The following is a 23,696-nucleotide window of genomic DNA, read 5'->3' as shown; positions in this document are numbered from 1 at the left end:
AGGTGTTTATAGTTGGTCCAGGAAAAGAACTATGAATATGATGGTTTCCTTCCATAATGTTAAAAATGATTATCTATATGGAAGCAAAGAGAACAAGGAGGCCTGTAACATTTTCAGAAAAAGAGTCAAGCTATTATTTCTCAATGAACAAGGACAAGCTGGACATTAATCAATTCATGTTCTAATCCAAATGTAATATCTACATTCTCCACAGTGAAAGGCTTTAATAGATACTGGCATGAGAGCAAATTACCAGATGAGTTTTACATGAACAAGGTAACTTTTCTAACCTTCTTAGAACATTGGTTTATACAGTTGGACACCGTTTTACACCTCTGTGGAGAAACATCATAACTCACGCTGTCTCCTACACTGGATAGGCTTCCCATTCTTTTCTGGGTCAACTCTGTCCTTTAGATTTAGGCTCACTTTTCTTTAATCTTCAGATTAGGCTGAGCCTTCTAATCTGTCTTCCCATTAACCCACCACACTTACTATTCTGGGGACTCACCACAATATACTCATGTTACCAGTTGATGGGTCTGTCCTTCTAATTGTGCCCTTCCAGCTTCTTGATTTTTTCATCTTTTCTCCCCATACCTTCACCGTTGGCCCTCAGTACATGTGTTTGTGCTCAACTGAACGAATGTCATAACTTCCCAGGATGCCTTCCTGGGAAATCCTTCCAATCTCCCCATGGTGGATGTGGAAGTCCTTCCAGTAATGGTAGGTTCTTTCAGCTTCCTCATCTCCTTTTACTAACCCAAGGGAATAAAAATAACCCCTGGATCTGCAATGGATGATAAAAAGGATTCCCTGTGGTTTTAAGACTGTACCATGTTCCTCTTTTAATAGAGTAGTTACTTCAATGATTTAGAGCCTATTTGAGTTAAAAGTTTAAAATATTTGGCCATACTGGAGTACCTATTCCTGCTCTGTAGAATTCTTTCTAAAAATAGATTTATTGAGGTATAATTAACATACCATAAACTTTTAACACTTTAAGTAATTACAATAATATCGGACACTGAATTTACTTATCATATGTAGTGTAAGTTTGGTCCGATTATTCAAAAGCTACATGCTCCCAAGGATTTGTCCTTTGGTCAAAATAAAGTTCTATGTTTATAGCTATTAACAACATAGATTTATATATGCTGATACCAGTTTTTAAAATACTGACACCCATCTCAGCTTTTTAATACAATATGCTAGAGTTATCTACAGAAAGTTCTTTGATGCTATCCTGTATTTTTTGCTATGCTTAGAAAAAATATGTGCTCCTGAGGAAAGACTTATCATATCCTAAAATTACAAGCCTTGACAGTCACAGGAGTGATTACAACAATATGCTAAAAATGTCCACTCATCTTTTTTAAAGGTGACATCTTGGTTTTTTATGGTTTTCATTAAGCTCTTAGTTTTCCCTGCAAATTTATAATCCTGATCACTAGCGCAAAGGATGTATGAATGGAACAGAATGTAACTTCTGGCTTAAAAATACACCTATCCATTCTTCATTTACTGGCAGAAGAGGGCTTGTTGACACCATTGGAATGTACTTCCTAGGTGATTGGGTCAATGGGGACATCTTGAAGGAATAAGAACATCTGGCACCCTTTGTGCACACCAAGAATGGTATTTCTGGGGTGAGTGGGCTGCCCTGGGCAAGAGCAACCTTTTGTACAGCTGATTTGAGCAGATCTTGACCGTTGTTTATTTGAACATTCCTAACTGCAAATGAAGTGCCAACTATGGCTGCCTACCACAGCACATTTTCTTTGAAGTTGCTGGGTGCATTTCTTTGGTATTCTCTTATTTACTAAGCAAGACTAACAACCTAATTGTGCCCCATTTTGCCCTTGTCTGTGGAATGATGCTGATCATATGCTTGGGCCACCTGGCCTGCTCCGGGTAGGTGCCACACAATGAACTGCTCCATGAAATTTGAGATGAGATAGGACTATGCACAACATGCTTAGGCTGGTGGGGGCACCTCTACCTGAACCTCAAATCCCTGCTGTTTAAAACCCTCCAAGAGAGGGTGCAGGAATATACATACAAGGCTTGCATAAGCCTTTTATACAAACCATTATAAGACAATCTCTGCCCTCTCTATTTTCTTTCCCTCCCTTCATCTATACAAGCAGATTTAATTCTTCCTCCTTTGGACTACAATGGAATTTTTACATACTGTTACTTTAGGGTTTCCCATGTCACATTATAATTCTGATGTTTGCTGGCTTCTCTAAACTATGACCCCACCCTAAACTATGACCTTTCTTGAGGACAATGGTTGTATCTTATTCACATCGTATCTCCAATGTACACAAAGCAGGTTCTTAATGACTGAATGAACAGAGATCCCAGAGAAATGGGACAAGTGAACAAAATGAGAAGTGCCAGTCCAAAAATGTCATCAGTTAGGAACACAGGATGCTGGTGTGGATCTAGAGGGAAGTCAAGATGCCGATGAGCTAGGCAGCTGGTTTGGACCCTGATGAGCAACCGCAAGCAGATGAAAATGGTGAGCCCCTCAATTCCATTTTCCCACAGTACTTTGCAATATTCTCTCCAATGATGTTTCCCTCCTTCCCCTAAGTCAAAGGGAGACCAGGAAGCGCTCCACCTCACCCTGATAGTCCCTTTCCTCTCTCCTCCCCATCAGCCATTGCAGTACACTTATTGAAGGCCTCAAAAGGGAAATTCTGCCAGAATTCATTGGGGTGACTGTAAGTTGTTTAGGTGGAACTTCTTTAGCATTTCTTGTAGCATGTAATTAAAATGAACCCAAGGGGGGGGGGGGGACACTGGAAATAAAAGCCAATGGAAATGAAATTATCAGAAAGAAACATAAAATTACATGATGAAAAATCTTGGATTCCTAAAGTGACCGAATCATACTAGGTCTACCTAAACTGCCACAAAGAGATAATGGACATTCATTTGTATGTGTCCACTTAATATTTAGCATTGAATATTACACTATTAACTCTTCTATTTTTATCTATCTTTTTTGGGGATAGTGGGTACTGGGGATTAAACTCAGGGGCACTGAGCCACATCCCCAGCTCTATTTTGTATTTTATTTAGAGACAGGGTCTCACTGAGTTGCTTAGTGCCTGGCTGAGTAGCTGAGAATGGCTTTGAACTCGAAATCCTCCTGCCTCAGCCTCCTGAGCTGCTGGGATCATAGGTGTGTGCCACTGTGCTCAGCTTGTATATGTCTTCTTACACTGAAAAACCTTGATGATTCCATTGCATGTACAAGGCCCTGGATTCAATCCCCAGCACCACCAAAAAAAAGAACCACCTTGATTCCTAAAAACACTAACAAATTTACTTATTTATCTTATAACACACATGAAACTGTTACCAAATTATAATACCAACACCAACAATAAAACTACACATCAAAGTATAAAATTTTTGTGTCATTCTTTTGGTCTTTAGAACCTAACCCACTAAGAAATGTGCAGCCAGAGAACGATGTTTAAAAGCCCTGAAAATAAATATTTTCTCTGTGTGGTCATGTTGCTGAAATCTTTACACCAATTTTAGATTCTTCATTTGTTTCGGTTTGTTTTTGATTTTAAGATTTGTTTTTTGCGGGCTGGGGAGATAGCTCAGCTGGTAGAGTGCTTGCCTCGCAAGTGCAAGGCCCTGAGTTCGATCCCCAGTACCGCAAAAAAAAAAAAAAAAAAAAAAAAAAAAAAAAAAAAAAAAAAAAAGATTTGATTTTCTTTTTTTTTTTTTCCTTTTCTGGTTGATGTTTTAAATATGTAAACATGCCCATCTTTCAAAATTAAAAATGAAAAGACATTTATTGAATTTATCTATGTTCCCCCACCTGTACCATGAAGGGAAACTTTGTTAATTATCTACAGATCTTACCCACAGATCTGCTCTTCTATCAGAGCTTTCTGATTTATAAGTAAAATAAATTAACAGAAAGGCCATTGGAAGGAAGGGGTTCTTTCTGAGCAAGGATCATTTTCCTTTGCTTGTTCTCTGAGACAGCTGGAGTCCATACTCTCAAGTGCCTTCTGTCAGAAACCCACAGTCTCACTCAACCTCTGCCATTAGAAGAATATCTGTCATGGTTTTCAAGCTGGACCCATGAACTTGTTGGAATACTTTAAAGGCAAAAAAAAAAAAAAAGTGTGTGTGCTTCTGCTACCTGTTTTGAAGACGTAATCATTTTGTTTTAAATGCGACTTTGCAAAATTGTCCTCCTGAGCTTGAAAGAGCAACTTGTACCAAGAGAACAGAAGCAAGCTTGAGTAGGCAGAGGAGAAATGGGCTTCACTGAGTATGCCCTGAAATAGAGAAATAGGTAGAAGGCAAAACTGATCTGAGCAAATTCCAGGAGTTATTTAGCAAAGTCCTTTGGAAACTGATTTTTTAAAAATTTAGTTATCATACAATACAGGAAGAGATAGTCTGCCAATCAGAAAGAAGATTCTTTATAGACCACATGAACATGTCCCAAAGCTTTGGAAAGGAAGTAAAAATAGCACACACTTACACAGAGTTTACTTCGTGCCAAACACAGAGTACTTGTTCTAACTACTTTACATATATTTATCAATATACTCTTCCTAAAAGCCTTTTGAACTAGGTCACTATAGTCCTCTCCATTTTACAGATTAGAAACCTGAGGCTCAGAAAGCTTAAGTGAGTTCTCCAAAGCAAGTCAGTGGTAGAGTTGGCCTTGAACCCAGGCCATCTGGCTCCATGATTGCCATTCTCTGACCCTGGTGGGGCTGAGGACTCCTCGGGGCTTACTTCTGACATAACTAATAGAATTTAGAGCAGCAGGAGGCAAGTCAGAGGCATTTGTTGAGAAAAGAATTGTGTTCCACAGAGAGCTGGCAACGGATATAGCTGATGGGCTGACTGATAAAAACGGTATGGGGTTTGGAGAACTGCATACTCTCATGAAATAAACATGTGATTGTAACCTTCCAGAAGTGACAGAAACTATTCAAACTATCCCATTTTTATCTTTTCTCCCCTCTCAGCCTTCACATTAGACCAGGCTGTCCTGGCAGAAGCAGAATCTTGCTCAAAACTGGTGATAGCTTTCCAAGGGCCAAATAAATGCTTACACACGTACAACCTAAGAAATGGAGATACATCCTGCCTTGGAAATATCAAAGACAGTTTTGTTGTGGGTAAGGGTATAGCATCTTGCACAAAAGCTCCTAACCTTTTCTGTGGATGCAGGAACTTGAAGTCCAGAAAGATTAAATACAATTTGCCAAAAGCCATGGAACCAGACCATTTAACATCTTCCACAGGAGCCTAGTCGAACCTCGTCACAATGGGTACATTCCTATCCTGGATGCTGTGCGCATTACACATACTCCAAACGGTGGTTCGCAGCCTACAGGACGGGCACCACCTAAGAGTCTGTTAGAAATGCAGAATCTCAGCCCAGCACAGTGACGCACACCTGTAATCCCAGCAACTCAGGAGGCTGAGGCAGGAGGATCGCGAGTTCAAAATCTGTGGCCTCAGCAATTTAGCGAGGCCCTAAGTAACTTAGTGAAACCCTGTCTCTAAATGAAATATAAAAAAGGTTGGGGTGTGACTCAGTGGTTAAGCAACCCTGGGTTCAACCCCAGTACCAAAAAAAAAAAAAAAAAAGCAGAATCTCAGCTACCACTGTAGACCTGCTGTATCAGATTCCCAGGCAATCCATATAAATATTAAAGTCAGAAGTACTACAATGGTAACTAAGTCTATGTCTTCCATGTTCAAGATATTTTAGTTGCAGGAAGGGGAGGTATTGTTGATTCTGTATGTTATAAATACAGCAATCTCTTGAAAGGTATAGTCTCTGCCTCACCTTGTAATTTAACTTGAAATTATCTTCCTGATGCAAAACAATATTCAGTGTGTTTTTATACTGATCTAGACCCTTTATGTACAAAATTATGTCTCTTATCAGACCCACAGAGAAATGGCCAATAGCCCTCAGTGACTCACTGGTGTCCTTTGTTCAAAGCAGGTTAATTATCTTTCCCAAATCATAGTAAATCCCTTTAGCATAGATGGCAAATAAAAATCTCAGCTCAACTGGGTTAACACAAGGTAATCAGAATAATAATAACACCTACTACTTCTGTGGTGCTTACAATGTGTCCAGCGCTATTCTGAGAGCTTGTTATATAAAAGGACACTTAATCCTTACAGAAATCCTATTTTATGGATGAGAAAACTGATTCACAGAGAAATTAATTGGCTTGCTTAATACTGCACAGCTAGTTCATGGCAGGTATTCTAACTCAGTCTGTCTCCAGAGTTCACACAGGTAAGTATTGACCCATCCTGCTTCTAGAAATCCAAATTAATGCTACTCAAGGTTCCAAGAGGCTCTCATTATTAAAATGCTCTCAAATCAAAGAGAATATAATTCACTTTAGAGGTTTTACTTGACAAAAAGAAACAATAGAGGCCAGCAGCTACCAAGACATTATTTTAAAAAGCTAAAACATTACCTCTGGTCTCTAATTCCTCATTGCAATTGTAACACCACATGGTCTGCTGCTTGAAAATGCTTTAAAATGTCCTGCCTATAATTAGAACCGGCTTCAACCTTAAAATTGACTTGTGTTTTCTATAAATGAAAAACATTTGTAAAACTATAAAGATTCATGATATTGCTGGCTTTGCTTATCTGTTAAATCACTGGTCTGATTTTTCTTTTTAGCTGCAGACAGCTCAAGTCTTTTTCTAAATGAAATCTTACAGATAATTCCAATATAAGCAACTGGACAGTCTTGTGCTTTGGCTAAAATGGAGGGGAACTACCTGCTTTCTACCATCCACTCCCTGAAAGTTATGTCCCTAGAATCCTAGAAACAATGAAAAATACCACATGGGACAAAGGGAACAGTTTCACATCTGCATTAACTTAGTTCCCCTTAGACCTCTCTGCCTGACACTATTCTCAGTGATGTCCTAACTCCAGGAAGGCCTGACTCCAGGAAGGCCTCACAGGATGTTAACTCTCCTCTGCAGACCGGAAGAGAGGAAAGTTTCCACAAGCAGCTGAAAAGGGAACTGTTCAATGCTGGGCAAAGCAAAAACGGGTCACAGAAACACAAAGAAAGCTCATTTCCAACTAAGGCAAAGTAAGCAAGAGGCCTATCAGAGGGTAGAGAGCATCAGCTATGCTTAATGGAGAGAGAACTTGGATTTTTTTTCCTTCAATTACTTCTGTGTGCACTGGAAATACAAAGCAAAAGAATACATACACCTAGACATGGGATAGGTAAAAAACTGAGGTTATAGTGCTGAATAAAGAAAAACTAGTAAATCCCAACCAATAATCATAACCAATCTGTTAACCATGTAATACATCCTATTGAGTAGTAGTTAGTAGCCACTGCCAAGGCATTATCCTCATGGGTACACACAAAACGTTCAAAGTAAAATACTAATGAGTTAGTATTTAAAATAATTTTAAGTGTTGGTGGCCTGCTGGGAGAATGACAAAGTAGTTCCTAAGATCTTCATGCTCTCGTGGCCAGGTGCCATGTGTCCAGACCCTTCACAGATCCCCTCAGATCCTTTTAACCATTTCTGTGTCTTCTCCAGCCCCAAAATCTGTGGCTGCAGCCAATGACTAATGGAGGAGGGAGAATGAAAGCCCAGCTTCCTTGCCTGGGGTGGGTAAGGACAACTCTGAGCCATTTGCATCTTCCACCATCCCCAGCAGGATTAGGTTAAAGACACCCTCTTCAGGACTTTGCCTGAGATGGCGCCCTTGCTTGGCTTCCTCCCCAACTGTGTCCTGGTTCCTTTTACTATTCCCAGGAGCACTTCCTTTAAAATCACTTGCACAGGAGTCTGCATCTCAGGGTCTGCTTCTGGGAAACCCCATCTAAGAGAGCACGCTACCCAGCTCACCATTACCTCAAATTGGCTGGTGTGAGGCCATTGGCCTCCCCAGCAAGTGGTTTCAGTGTGCAATAGCACAATGCTTGCCACAGCTCTTTCCTCCCATAAATATGTCCATAATGTTTAGCCTCAACTGATTTGATGTGAACAAAAAGGTGGGGCCCTAAACCTAAACAGTATAAAGTCTCAGTTGAGAAGAATACACAGGACATGTTGTGTATGGGTTAAATAAATGGTCACATTAACTTGTAAAAAAAAAAAAAAAAAAAAAAAAAAAAAACCTCTGTATACTGCAGTAGTGTGCTTTCCTTACTTACTAAGTAGGTCATAAATAATCTACATAAATCTTTATGGAACAGAGTTGGTCCTGCTGTTTGTTCCTTTGTTTGTTTCTTAAAGGCAACAATCTTATAGTCCCAACAAGTTTTAATTCAAAGCATTAAATAGGCACTACAAGTGGAAGGGATTAGGATAAATCTGCATACATATTAAAACGAACCTTGAAAATTGTTTTTCAACCAAATTCGTATGTGGCTGTGTTCCCTTGTAATTTTCTTAACTGTATGGGTTTGCACATAGCAAAAAATTCATGGGTTCCCTCAGGTTGTACTTATTCTGATACCTGTGAAGCAAGTTCATCCCTTGAGACACAAACTATAATGAACCCAATGAAAACTGACTGCAGATGGTGCCAGTCTTATGTCATCTCATCCCTCACATTTCCCAGACATGCAACAGCATGGCTTACCTTTATTCCCAGGGCTTCTCCAGAAATGACAGCAATTGTCACACCATCCTTACTGGGCTTGGGGATCTCTTCACTTTTCAGCTCCTGGTACTGTGGCTCTACCATCTTCTCTGAGCTTCTCAAATTAACCCAAAGTTGCAGACCATGGGCTGGCTCCTCAGAGCAAGGCATCTCAGCGTGCAGAATGCCCCGGCCTGCGGTCATCCACTGCAAACATCAAACCAAGAAGATGGAGAAGTAGCCCAGCCCTAACACATTTACATGTGAGATGATTACAACATCATCTCTAAGTGATGCATCTGACAGGTGTGCTCTCACAGTCCTTGGGCAATTTGAGAAGTAATAAACATCAGTGAAAATGGCTGGAGCTCTTTCCAGTTTTCCAAATGCTTCTTCATTTGAAATCAAAGAATCAGAAAGGGAATTCCTGCACATGGAAGAATCCTCTCCAGGATATCCCTGAGTGTTAGGGAAATACCACTTAAATGAAGAAAGCAGTATTGGGCAGAGGGAGAAGCCAACCAGCAATGCAGTTACAACACAGGCCTGAACCAATCTGACAAGGAACCCTGGAGTTGAGATGAACCTTTAGGACTATCCCAAGTTGGGGCAAGGTGGCCAACTTTGGGAAAGGAGGGATGGAGCAATGAGCCACCAGCAGCCAGTATGCCCAGCACCAGGAATATATATGTGTGGGTCTAAATATATATGTGGAAGCTCTCAGTATCCACTACACCATCGATAACTGACTTGTGCCTTTGGTTGCCCAATTCCAATAATGGAAGAATCACTACTTTGGAGACGTAGTTGTTGCCTCCACTGCTGAGCAGTGTTTATTTCTTTATTAAGAGCATATTAGGAGCTAGCTTTAGAAACTAACCTTGGAACCTGGGAGTGAAGGGATGGAGTCTTATGGGTACATTTCCTGCTTGTCTTAGCTTGGGTTCTGCCACAGAAGAACCTGAGACAAGGGCCTATCTGCAGGTAGATTATTTGGAAAGTGATGCAGAAGCATAAGTGAAGAAGACAGGCAGGGCAGAAAGCCAAAGAGCTGTGTTAATGAGGTTATATCTGTGGACACCTGGGACTCAATGCCACTGGGGACCATGGAAATACCCTTTAGAATTACTGCATGGAGGAGAGGGGAATCTAGGACATTTTGATTCCCATTTCCATCCCTCAATGACTAAGAGTTCTAATGGGCATGTTATAGTCCTGGCACATCTGGGCTGCCCAGTACATGGGCTGGAGAAAGCCCTCCGGGAGAGTAGCAGCACTGGAGATGGGGTACTGTGTACATACATAAGAACTGTCCAATGGAATATTACTCCGCCATAAAGAATGATAAAATTATGGCATTTGCAGGCAAATGGATGAAATTGGAGAATATCATGCTAAGTGAGATAAGCCAATCTCAAAAAGCCAAAGGACAAATGATCTTGCTGATTAGCAGATGAGGACATATAATGGGGGGTGGGAGGGGTTAGCGTTAGGGTTAGGGTTAGGTTTAGGGTTAGGGTTAAGGAGGGGGGCAAGAATGGAGGAAGGAAGGACTGTATAGAGGAAAAAGAGGGGTGGGAGGGTGGTGGGGGAAGGAAAAAAAATAACAGAATGAATCAAACAACATTACCCTATGTAAATTTATGATTACACAAATGGTATGCCTTGACTCCATGTACAGAGAAACAACATGTATCCCATTTGTTTACAATAAAAAAAAAATAATAATGAAGTGTTAAATCAAGCAAAAAAAAAAAGAAAGAACTGTCACCATTTGAACTCAGAGGTGGGCCAAGAAACTACAAGGCAATATCATCTTCCATCCAGTCCTTATGGGAGGAAAAATCCTTAAAGAAACCATTGCATAAAATAACTCTTGACCTCACAATTGCACTTGGCACTGTGGAGAGAGACAAAGTTCTATGAGAGCAAATGAAGTGGTCCTGCAGTTCAAGGTAGTTTACCTGAGGGTGAAACCCTCAGGCAGAGTAAGGATTGACTAGGGGAAGGGGGAGAGGAAGAGGAAGAGGGTTCCATACAAAGGAAGCAGCAGCATGGGATAAAGACTCTGAGGCAAGAAAACCAGTCATATGTTAGAGATTTCTTTCTTTCATTAAGTCTAAATAGATTTCTCTCTATCTTCCATTTAACAAGGTTGATTAAGTTGGAGATTCAAAATTTTTTGTCTGACAATAGCTATTGGTGTTCCTCAAAGACATCCTCCCAATTTTAGGCCTTTTCCTGTTCCAGCAACAGTTCATCTTTCCATAGGTCCAATGTCTTTGTTAACCTTTTCACATATAACCTAGTTTGGCAATATTTTTCTTAAAATGGCCCACCCATTGAATTTGCAAGGGGAAAAAAAGATTCTCTTTCCTCACTATTTGCTATCTCTGAGGTCATGGGCATCTTTTTTATGTTTTACTATCGTTAAGTCCTTATTCTCCCATTTTTTAAATGAAATAAAAATAATACTTATTTCAATGAGATCCTTCGTGTGAAAATAAACTGAAAGATACTATGCAATCATCATCCTAACCAAATGTGAAGTTATAATAATAGAAGTGTTGACCAACACCTCACTTATATGGCTGCAGAAACAGCCATATGATAAAGCCAATGCAGAGGTCAAACTGCTTCCCATGATCTCGACACACCCACTCATCATGTCTACCTTTCCAGACAGGCTCTATTTTATGTTCTGCTCCGGTGAGAGGTTACTATTGACTTTTCACCACGACTCTTGGTCCTTTTGCTTTTCTGTCTTTAAATTTCCTGTTCTTTGAAACACCACCATTCAACTATGTGCATTTATCATCCACAAATATATAAATGATCCCAGAAAGTACCTGATACAGAGTTCAGATTTACAAAGATGATCCAAGTAATTCTTAGGAATTTTAATTATAATACATCTCAGACAAGACTAGGATGGTGCAGGAGTTTAGGCTATTGTCTCAGGTGAAATAAGACAGTACCTGCAAATGAGTTAGACGGTAAATAGTAAATCATCTCTAACGCAGCAGAGAGATGGAGAAAGATGAGGACTGAAATCATTGCTGAATTTGGCAATTGGGACATCACAAGTGTTCATTGCCTGAACCACTTCAGAAAAGGTTTGGGGAGGGGCTGCCGAGAGACCAACTCTGATTTCAATGAATGGAGGAAGAAAATGGAGGAAAAGGAAGTTGAGACAGTTACTCTCGATTACTCTTTTGAAAAATGTTAAAAAAAAAAAGGTGGGACAGAAAGCGACTGAGGGGGGTCAAAGAAAAGCATGAAAGAAGAACACAAGAGACCTGCCCGCACAGGTTTCCAGGCTGAGTGGAAGGATCCATAAAAAAGGGAGAGGTCAGAAATAGTATAGGGAGAGGACAGAAAGCATGAATGTACTAGAAATGGTCAAGGTCAAGGACACACACCCAAAGACTACTAAAACATCAGAGCAATCCTTTGCCCGTAGCCATACCTGCAGGTCTCCAGGGTTCATTTTACCAACATGTCCACAGAAGTCTTCATGGGCCATACTTCCCCCATCCAGAAGATAAGATACCTTTAAAAAACAAACAGAAGAAAAAGTAGGTCCTCTGCCTAATTGAAAATCAGATTTTGTTTGGTTTCTTATTATTAGCTTATTTGAGTTCCTTATGTATTTTGGATATTAACCCCTATCATGCTTTGCATACCATTTTCTCCTATTTCAAGTTGCTTTCCCATGGGAGAAAAAAATGAGCAAAGGACCTGAAAAGACATTTTTCCAAAGAAGACATAAAATGGCCAACATGTATAAGTGAAAATGTTCAGCATCACTAATTACAAGAGAAATGCAAGTCAAAATCACAATGCAATATGACTTCACAACTGTCAGAATGGCTATTATTAAATGGCCAGAATATAACAAGTATTGGTGAGGATGTGGAGAAAAGGGAATCCTTATATATTCCTAGTGAGACTGTAAATTGGTAGAGCCATTATGGAAAACAGTATGCGCATCTTGAAAAAATTTTAAAAAACAGAACTATCAAATGATCTAGCAATCTCACTTCTGGATATATATTCAAAGAAAATAAATAAAAATATTGAAAAGATATATGCATTCCCACGTTCACTGAAGCACTATTTAGCCAAGAGCTGGAAACAATCTCAGTGCCTACAAATGGATGACTAGATAAAGAAATTGCAATACAGTAGAATATTAAAAAAGGAGGATATTCTGCCATTTACAATAGCATGGATGAAACCAGAGGACATTATGTTCAGTGAAATAAGACAGACTCAAAGACAAAAATGCATGATCTCACTGATAGAAACAGAAAGGAAAAGGGTGGTTACCAGGGATCAGGCACAGGAAAAACATAGACATGTAAGCCAAAGGGTATAAACTTGCAGTTATAAGATCAATAAGTTCTAGATACCCACTGCACAGCATGTAACTAGAGTTAATAATAATGTACTGTATAGGTGAAATTTGGTAAGGTAGTAAATATTTAGTATTCTTACCACACACACACACACACACACAAAGTAACTATGTGAGGTGATAATCATTCCATATTGGACACATATATCAAAACATCACATTGTATACCTTGAATATATACATATATACATATAAATATATACATACATATATATATTTTTTTTTACATCCCCAGTCCTGTATATATATTTTTAACTTCTTGACTATACCTCAATTAAACTGGGGGAGGGGAAGACAAAAGTATTAAGTGGCAGGGAAGAATTATTTGATTTTTTCCACCAAAAACTTGTTGAGGAAAATGTTGGTAGTAACTAAGACAGTAAAGCGAGCATCACTAATAATCAGAGAAATACAAATCAGTGACAGGGTCCCACTACCCACCCATGCAATGTCTTTGAGAGAATTTCAGATGCAGCAGCCCTGGCATGCCAGAGCTCATAGCCAGTCACTGGGCTCACTCCCTCAGTAGGTAGTTCCTGTTGAAATAGTAGGGTCCATGTTCACAGGCGTGTAGGATGCAACATCACGTATCTCCGTACCCTCCCCTAAAAACTAATTCAGGAAGTCCAAAGGAAACATTTCTGATACCAGGCACACAAATTTACTAGGTACTCAATAAACGCTTATGAAATATGTCAAATGAATTCACATAAAGTCAACTTTTCCAGATTTATGTCCATATTGAAACTAAAAAATGGAAATTCTGTGCTACCCAACAGAGTAACCACTAGCTATATGGGACTGTTGAAATTTAAATTAATTAAAATTAAATAAAATTTGAAGCTGGGGGCAGTGGCACATACCTGTAATCCCAGTGGCTTGGGAGGCTGAGGCAGGAGGATCTCAAGTTCAAAGCCAGCCTCAGTTGCTTAGTGAGGCCCTAAGCAACTCGGTGAGAACCTGTTTCTAAATAAAATATAAAAAGGGCTAGGATGTGGCTCAGTGGTCAAGTGCCCCTGAGTTCAATCTCTGGTACCCCCCCCCCCACCAGCCACATTTTAAGGGCTCAATAGCCCCATGTGGCTAAAGGCTATCATAATGGATAGGGGAGTTTATAGAATATTTCCATCTTTAAAGAAACTTCTATTTGACAATGTAATCTAGAAAATGAACTTGAAAATCGGCAGTCAGCAATGGTAGGCATTTTGTATGGGTAGAAAACTCTGAAAAGCAGAAGAAAATCTGCTTTTTATTTTCTTATTTAAATAAGATTTAAGTAAAATCTTATTTTACTAAAAGGAAAAAAAATCAATGGAGGAAGTACTGGGGAGTGTTATTGGCCAAATTACATTGCAATATCATGTGCATGTACAAATACGTAATAACATCCCACCATCATTACATCTATAATGTACCAATAAAAGTGTGGAAAAACTTTAAAAAAAAAAAGAATTTTTTTTTTGTTTTTCTTTTTTTGTGGTGCCAGGGATTGAACCCAGGGCCTGTACTTGCAAGGCAAGCACTCTACTGACTGAGCTATCTCCCCGGCCCTAAAAAAAGAATTTTTAAAAGGCAAAAAAAAAAATCAAGCAACTCTAAAATTCTCATTTTTAAGGCTGTTATGATTACTCTAGAAAACAATGATTAAAGAGTAACTAAATACTTAGAATTTTTAATTACCTAAGGGATGTGGTAATACTGTTTTTTGAAATGCACAACTTAGTATTTAAGACTTAAAATGTCATGTGTGTGTCAGGATACAAGGATCTCTTTGTACATTCTATTTAGATTTGACAACAGTTTTGCTTAATTTGTAAACATTTGTGAAATTCATCTGTGACTCCTACAGGAATTGCCAATCAGCCTAGACAGTCCTGAAAGGCGTGTAAAAAAACGAAGTTTATCTGCAAACCACTCATGGCTCTTCCTCTCAGGGTGACAACTTCTAACAGTTACTTTATTGGATAAATGTTTCATACTTTAGCTACCCCAATGTTTTCCTTAAAGTTAACGTTATTATCCTTTTTCATATCAGAAATTTCACTTCAAATTTTTATTAACCATTAGTGAGTGAATGAACCAGAAAAAGCAAATTGTGATTAAAATCCCAGCATCTACTGTTACGTAACCACTTAAATTTCAATCAAATAGAGCAGTTTAAATTGGTATTTAAAAAGAATGAATTGTGCTTTTTTCCCAACTTCTTGAACTCATAGCTTTTACCAATTCCCTAAATTGCATAAGCAGATGATGACACATAATGGGGGTAGGAGGGGGGCAAGAATGGAGGAAGGAGGGACTGTATAGAGGGAAAAGAGGGGTGGGGGGGAAGGAAAATAACAGAATGAATCAAACGCCATTACCCTATGTAAATGTATGATTACAACAAATGGTATGACTCTATTTCACGTACAACTAGAGAAACAAGTTGTACCCCATTTGTTTACAATGCATCAAACTAAATAAATTATTTTTAAAAAAAGCCATTTCCATTCTGTTTGGACAGAAGCTCCCCTTTGAGTTCTCAAAAGAGTCCCTTTCAAATCATATTCTTTTCCATTCCCAAATATTTTTCAATTATCCAAGCCTAAGGGCTTTCAACTTGCTCATCATCAAAAAATGTCAGGGAACTTCAAAAAATAAATTGTTGCGTGACTCATTTAAAGATGAAAATTTAAGTGGACACCAAGAGAGGAGAGGTTTTTTTTTAATTTTCAAATTTGATCTATAGAGAACAATTTCAACACTGTTCTCAAAGATCGTGAAGACCATCATCTCCCCTATTCCTTTACCTTTGCAGAGCGGACCTCCTCTTTCTCCCTGGTAATACAAAAGTAAACATCATTTCTCCCATCCTAAAGACTAGAAAATCTGAATTCGAAGTCTGGTCACCGAAGAATTACTGAACACATAATGCCTACCTTTTACTACATAAAGCAAAGACCTCAGAAACCAAGGAAACCCTGACCTTTTATTATAATCTTTTACTTTTTGCTAAGTGCTGTAAATGCTACCCTGAGACCTTACATATAAATTAATGTCTATAGAGGATTTAAAAAATAAAAAAACTCAAGCTGTACTTCTGAGCGTTGACACAATCCAGATGATTTTTTAGGGCATTACATAATCACAAACACCTGGAGAACTGCCGTGGGTGGTTGACGAATTTTGAGTGTTATGTTTAAAGTCAACAGTTGTGTGTGTCTAATTAAGTAAGAAATTTGTAATCTGAACCAGGTGTTTTCTTAAAGCACTTGATGTGCTTCTTGGTCTTGCATCCTCTTTTCCTCCTTCTAGTCCTTTCCATGGATCTTTACTAAATATTTTTGCTTCCTTGTCAGTTCTTATTTCTTTGTGTTTGTGTATGGAGGGAGAAAGAAACAAACCCGAAACAGCGATGACAGAAAAGTGTCACTTGCCATATGTAATTTAGGAAATGTGTCCCTCAAGGAACTATAAATTAATTCTGAAGAATTACAACCCAAAAGAAAATATAGTTTGTTGTTTCTTTCCAAATGGTACTTAGAAGGAAGAGTGTGGGTACCTCATTCTCTGGCAATAAGATGCAAAACTTAAAAGCAAGAAGTTTATATTCTAAGGGAATTTTTTTTTTTCATTTCCATTTGCCTTTAAGTGGTGTGTTTTTTGTTTTTTTGGATTTTTTGTTTTTGTTTTTTCTCTTTTGGTAACTGAGTAGGAAAAACAGAAAAACAAAACAAAAACAGAAGTTGAGGTCATGTGATGAGAGATGCCAGTAAGGAACAACCTGCATAATAGACGCTTCTAATGAGTCTCAGGGATAGAAACATGACGTTTGAATCCATGCAATTAAGAACCCAAGCTATTTTACTAAAATATTTTAACAACTTGGGCAATCACTCAGAAGCCTAAAAATCATCCCGCTAAATTGATTGATCCAATCCAAAACCCCACATGTATACCCTCACAAGAACCGAAAGGTGGTTTTAACAAAAAAGGAAAAAAACCAACACAGTTCAGATGTTTAACCCACAGGCAAACCCAAGTAGTTTAAGTTCTACTAGGTCCCTCCTTGACATTTCTGTGCCACCACCCTGCAAAGACACCGATGCTTCAGGGACTCCTGCTTCACTACCCTCATGGCTCTGTCTCTAGAAACTAGTCAAGCTTTGGGGCCCTGATTGGAATCTCAGGTTTGCTACTTGCCAGGTGTGAGATGTGGGGTGAAGTCCTTTAATTTCTTGGAGGTTCAATTTATGCAGAGTTCACATTTGTGGGTCCTCCCTCAGATCCTCCAGCTTTCGGAAATAGATTTCCCCCAAAATTCTCATGGTTCACTTCCTCACTTCATTCAGGCCTCTGTTCAAATGTAACTGCCTATGTGAAACTGCCTGTGACCAGCCCAATGCATGTAATTTATCAATGTAGTCTTTATTATAATTAACATCACATGAATTTTACAAAACAGTTGGTTTCATTTATATATATATATATTTTTTTTAGTTGTACATGGACACAATTCTTTTACTTTATTTTTATGTGATGCTGAGGATCAAACCCAGTGCCTCACACATGCTAGACACTGAGCTACAGCCCCAACCCAGGTTGGTTTCATTTCAATCTATTCTTTATCCTCACACTCTGATTTGTTTCTTCTAGCTTTTTCACTATGAGATATACAATTGGTATTCATTTATTGTCTGTCTGCCCTAAAAAATTATAAAATCTCTGAGGGCCAGGACTTTTCTAAAACTCATCTTCAATAAAACCCAGCGCACAGATGACACTGAAGATTTGCTGAATGAATGAATGAAGTGAATGAACAAATACGATCTTGAATCTGCATAGAATTTCAGTCTTTACAAAGCATCTGATCCTGGGTACATATCATCCTCTACACATTGCTGATGAAAACATTGTGGCTGATTATGATTAGTGTGTGTGGTTCCTAATAGCAGAGCAACGACCTAAATCAACATTTTCTGTCTCTGAAAATAAAACTATTTACACCCTCCCCAGTTGCCTCACAAATGCTGATGCCCTGTTGGCAGTAACATAGTGTCGCAAACGCAGTGGTTCCTCTGACGAGAGTTCTGGCAGGTGTTGCAATGGCAGCCAGGCTGTAGGAGTTTCACACTGGTAACAAGAGGATGTCGCCAATGTCAGTGCCTTAGGTGAACTGGCTAGCTCAGGCAGAGAATGGATCTCTTGCCTCAGTATGCCAAGTTGAAAATCAGTTTCATGATTCCTAAGTAAAAGGAAAAGCTTGGCCAAGGGACCCGGAGCCACAGTATCCTGAGATAAAGTGATCATGGAGTCCTTCTTTGGTATGGACACTGAGGGGTTCTACCCAATAACATCTAACTAAAAAAAAAAAAATGGCTTTTTTCCTCTTATATTTTTATGTTCCCATTCTCAAAAGTCTCCAAACCTACTCTTTTTCCTTTCATTCTGATGAAAATTTCTCACATGCACATTAATTGTATTCGCAAACCTAAGTATTCAGAAAAGTTGAATTGCAGTATCTGCTAGTAGAATTGCAGGGCCAGGATGCCTCTTTCTCTCTGAATCCAGAACAAGATTCAAACTTTTAAGGAATCTCTTCAAACTATTCCTGCCTGTCCATGTAATCAACAGCCTAGGTTCCTAACGGGGACCACCTACGTTCTATAAATTGTGGTAAAGGCGCTCACCTGCATTGTTTTACTTTCCACGTTACACTGAAGTGGCCTCAAAGGAATGATTTGCCAACTTCTAGGATTAAGCAAAATCTCCCCCACACCAACAGTCTCCTGTGGGCACCCAGTGGAGAAAGTACGCAGTTACGATGACTGTTGCTTAAGAGCGCCCTCTGCTGACCCAAATGATGTGTGCTCACTTTTTCCACAATCACACCTCAGCAAACCAGGTGTATGTCTTGCTTATATATCCATTAAGAAGTAAATATGCCTTCTAGCACATGCATGGCATCTGTGTTCAAAGACTGAATGTCAGTGTAGCAGGCTGCCATCTTATCACCAAAGCAGCAGCTATGTTGTGGTTTAGAGGGAAGTTATTCTGTTCAGCTCAAACTCTGGTCAAAAATTGTCCAGGGAGACACCTGAGAATGACGTGCCTGAAAACTGCTCCCACAGAGAGTCCTAGTCAGGTTGGGGGTTCATAGGGTTCCTACAGAGGGACAGGTTTGAGGGACTTGTGTCAATTTCCCTTTGGTTGTAATATTTTATTTAAAATGTCATTATTTCCTGACATGGTGTGCACACCTGTAATTGCAGTGGCTCAGGAGGCTGAGGCAGGAGGATCAGGGGTTCAAATCTAGCCTCAGTAACTTAGTGAGGCTGTAAGCAAGCTAGTGATACCCTATCTCTAAACAAAATATAAAAATGGGCCGGGAATGTGGGTTGGTGGGTAAGCACCCTTGGGTTCAATCCCTGATACAAAAAAAAAAAAAAAAATTATATTATTTAATTGAATTGACACCTTTTAGTGAGTGTGCTATGATTCCCTGATTTAATTCACTATAGTGATTTAATTTGTCAAACTTTTAATGAAGGTACTCGATGGTACTGGAACATAGTTTCTAGAATTTTAGATGTCCAGAAGCAATAAAATGTTTATAACAAGGGAATTTTAGAGAAGGATGCTAAATTTTTATCTTCCTTTTGTCTTTTTAAAATAAACTTTTACCCAGGTGTGGTGGTGCCCACCTGTAATCCCTGCAGCTCAGGAGGCTGAGCAGGAGGATCATGAGTTCAAAGCCAGCCTATGCAAAAATGAGGCACTAAGCAATTCAGTGAGACCCTGTCTCTAAACAAAATACAAAATAGGGCTGGGAATGTGGCTCAGTGGTCCAGTGCCCCCCAGTTCAATCCCTGGTACTCCCTCCTCCTCCAAAAAATAAATGAATAAAATAAACTTTTAATTTTGGAATAATTTTAGATTGATGGAAAAGTTGTAAGGATAGGTTAGTTCATGTGCAGCCTTCTCCTGGCTTCTCCTACCATTAACATATCCCATAACCTCTGTATACCTGTCAACATTAAGACATACTGTTAGCTACAACCACCCTACAGTGTAATAAAACACCAGAACTTTTTCCTCTTAAGTTTGTACCCATTGATCAGATGTTACTGTTAACTAAAATATATAACATGTGGATTTCACCAGTTTTTCCAGTAATGCCCTTTTATCTGCTCCAGGATCCACGTCATCGTATCTATTTAGTTTCTTTCATCTATGGCAGTTTCTCATTCTTTCCTTGCTTTTCATGAGCTCAATAATTTTGAAAAGACATGAAGACTAGATGGCTATCAATTTATAAAAGGCCATTTGAACAATCAAAAAAGAAACAGCAATATATAAAGAATTTTTTAAAATTATTTATTTATTTAGTTTTGGTACCAGGGATTGAACCCAGGGACACTGAACCACTGAGCCACATCCCCAGCCCCCCCCTTTTTTTTTTCCTTGAGACAGGGTCTTGCTAAGTTACCCAGGCTGGCCTTGAGCTTGTGATCCTCCTGCCTCAGCCTCCTGAGTAGCAGGAATTATCAGTGTGTACCACCACACTTGGCAATATTTTTTAAAAATTTATCTCTATTTTCTTAATCATTTTCTTCTTTCATTTTGGCCTGTATAGGGGGGAACAGCATCACAAGTCACAAACAGGAAGTTAGGAATCATCAAGAAGGAACATAGTGATCATTAGTTCCCTACCCTCAGGGAGCTACAACTCCAGCAGGAGATAGGCTATTAAAATATACAGACAAGTGTATATAAGATAAAGAGGAATAGGAGCAGTTCCAGAGGATACACAGAAGAAGGATTAATTCTGATGAAGAATCTGGAGGAATCGGGGAATTATTCATGGGAGAGGCATCCCCCCCAATGGGCCTTAAAAGATTGAAATAATGAGGAAAACCCAGGGTGAGGTGGGGCCAAAAGTGTATAGAAGAGAAAGAACTTTTAGTTTGTAATAAAGTGTCATGAGTGATTAAAGTATAAATTTATTAACTGTCATAAGATCATGGATGGTCTCCTTGTAACTTTAAAAAGTTAAAGAACTATCCTTCTATATCCAGGCATAACAATCCATTTCTTCATTAAACTAGAAGTTCAGAGAAGTAACAGCATTGCTCTGCACTCACAGGGAGGAAAATTTGGAACCCTGAGCCCAGAAAGCATCAGGTCCCATAGTAAATGGGCTTGGAAGGAGTATGGCAAGTTCGATTTTGTGATCTATGCCACTCATGCAACCTTATTTCAAATAGTAATAAAACCCTTTACTCATCTGAATGTGAGTATATTGAGATAACATGTACAGAAAGGCAACCTTGTTCTGGAGGGAGTGGTAGTATGGAAGAGTGGACAAGTGTGGGCCTAGAATCAGATGGGCCTATCCAATCCTGCTCTGCAAGAGAACCTGACAAATCACCATTTTTTAAATTTGTTCTATTTAGTTATACATGACAGCAGAATGCATTTAGAATCATTGTACACAAATGGAGTACAACTTTTCATTTCTCTGGTTGTACATGATGTAGAGTCACACCATTCGTACAATCATACATGTACATAGGGTAGTGATGTCTGTCTCATTCCACCATCTTTCCCACCCTGTCCCATTCCCTTCCTTCATTCCCCTCTGCATGATCCAAAACTCCTCCATTCTTCCCTTACCCACCCCCCGTTATGTATCAGCATACACTTATCAAACACTTGACCTTTGGTTTTGTGAGATTGGCTTATCTCGCTTAGCATGATATTCTCCAACTCCATCCTTTTACTTGCAAATGCTATAATTTTATTCTTCTTTAAGGCTGAGTAATATTCCGTTGTATATATATATATACATTTTCTTTATCCATTCATCTGTGGAAGGGCACATAGGTTGGTTCCATAGCTTAGCTATTGTGAATTGAACTGCTAATAAACACTGATGTGGCTGTGACACAGTAGCATGCCTATACCTTTGGGTATAGGCCAAGGAGTGGGATAACTGGGTCAAACGATGGTTCCATTCCAAGTTTTCTAAGGAATTTCCATACTGCTTTCCAGAGTGGTTGCACCAATTTGCAACTCCACCAGCAATGTATGAATGTGCCTTTTCCCCCACATCCTCACCAACATTTATTGTTGCTTGTATTCTTGATAATTGCCATTCTAATTGGAGTTAGATGAAATCTTAGGGTGGTTTTAATTTGCATTTCTCTAATTACTAGGGATGAACATTTTTCATAAATCTGTTGATTGCTTATATATCTTCTGTGAAGTGTCTGCTCAGTTCCTTAGCCCATTTATTGATTGGGTTATTTGTATTTTTGATGTTAAGTTTTTTGAGTTCTTTATAAATTCTGGAGATTAGTGCTCTGAAGTGTGACAAATCACCATTTCTTTAGGTTAAAGATGGTTCTACTTATTTCAGCTTGGTAGTGCCTCATTCGTAAAATGAGGGAATAACAATTTTTACTGTTTTGCTTTGTTTTTTGGTACCAGGGATTGAACCCAGGAGCACTTAACCACTGAGCCACATCACCAGCCCTTTCTGAGACAGGGTCTTGCTAATGTGCTTAGTGCCTTGCTAAGTTGCTGAGGCTGGCTTTGAACTGGCCTCAGCAACTTCTGCCTCAGTCTCCTGCCTCAGCCTCCCAAGCCTCTGGGATTACAGGTGTGCACCACCAGGCCCAGCACAATTCTTACTTTTCAAGGTTGCTGTGAGGCTTAGAGGTAAACTATAAATATATGAAGCTTCTCATAAAATAGTAATTAATACTGCATGACAAATTTCCTTTAGGTTTAACCCTGTATGAGCAGGGCTTTCAGGGTTTTGTTTTTAATTGACAAGTAAAAATGTATGGGATACAGCATATGTAATAATTGTATACATTGTATAATGATCAAACCAGGGTATTAAGGGAATAAAATTACTATGTTGAAGAGACTGCTATATTTCCATGTTCATTACAGCACTGTTCATAATAGCCCACATATGGAATCAACCCAAGTGTCCATCAACACTTGGATGGATAAAAAATATGGTCTATATACACAACAGAATATTATTCACCCATTTAACAGGCCTTTCATTTTAAACGAGTCTACTGACTGAAGAACCCTGAAGCAGCTTTGCTAATAGTATTGAAGATTTACATGAAGCTTTTGTATATGTAATGATTTGTTAGTTCATTTTGGACTTATTTTTAGTCTCATTGAAAGCATTAACGTATATTTGGTGACATAAAATAATCTTTTAATGATGGGTTTAGTCTTTTATACACACACACACACCAATTTTTCTACTTAAGAATTCTTGGAAAGTGCTCTCGTGAATGGATGGTTTCTGCTTGTAATTGTAATGTAGTCTGGGTGAGATGGATGGGAAAATCTGGGATTTATTTGGACTAATTTCAAAGAATATTTCACTTAAAGTTCTACCTTCCTCTACATGGCCTATGCTTGTTGACATAGGCCAGGTTTTAATTCTTTGTTGTAGGACCTGCCCTATGCACCATAGGATATTTAGCAGCTTCTCTGGTCACTATCCACTAGATGGCAGTATCATCCTCAGTTGTGACAAACAGAAATGACTAAACAAATTGCCAAGTGACCTGGGTTGGGCAAAATTACCCAGTTGAAAAG

The 23,696-nt window shown here is 38.9% G+C and overlaps 1 protein-coding gene across 1 annotated transcript in view; it reads right to left on the bottom strand.

The window, feature by feature from the left end:
• Positions 1–23,696, bottom strand: part of PIR (pirin) — a 90,373-nt gene that overhangs the window by 49,234 nt on the left and 17,443 nt on the right. Inside the window, exons 4-5 of the mRNA XM_079123261.1 lie at positions 12,129–12,212; positions 8,660–8,866 (exon numbers count right to left, since the gene is read on the bottom strand). Of these exons, the coding sequence (XP_078979387.1) occupies positions 8,660–8,866; positions 12,129–12,212 (291 nt within the window). The remainder of the gene's footprint in view (positions 1–8,659; positions 8,867–12,128; positions 12,213–23,696) is intronic.

Source organism: Sciurus vulgaris, assembly GCF_902686455.1.
Source record: "Sciurus vulgaris genome assembly, chromosome: X".
Classification (NCBI taxonomy): domain Eukaryota; kingdom Metazoa; phylum Chordata; class Mammalia; order Rodentia; family Sciuridae; genus Sciurus; species Sciurus vulgaris.
The sequence above is the reverse complement of the archived record's forward strand: the minus strand, read 5'-3'. Positions and strand labels throughout refer to the sequence as shown.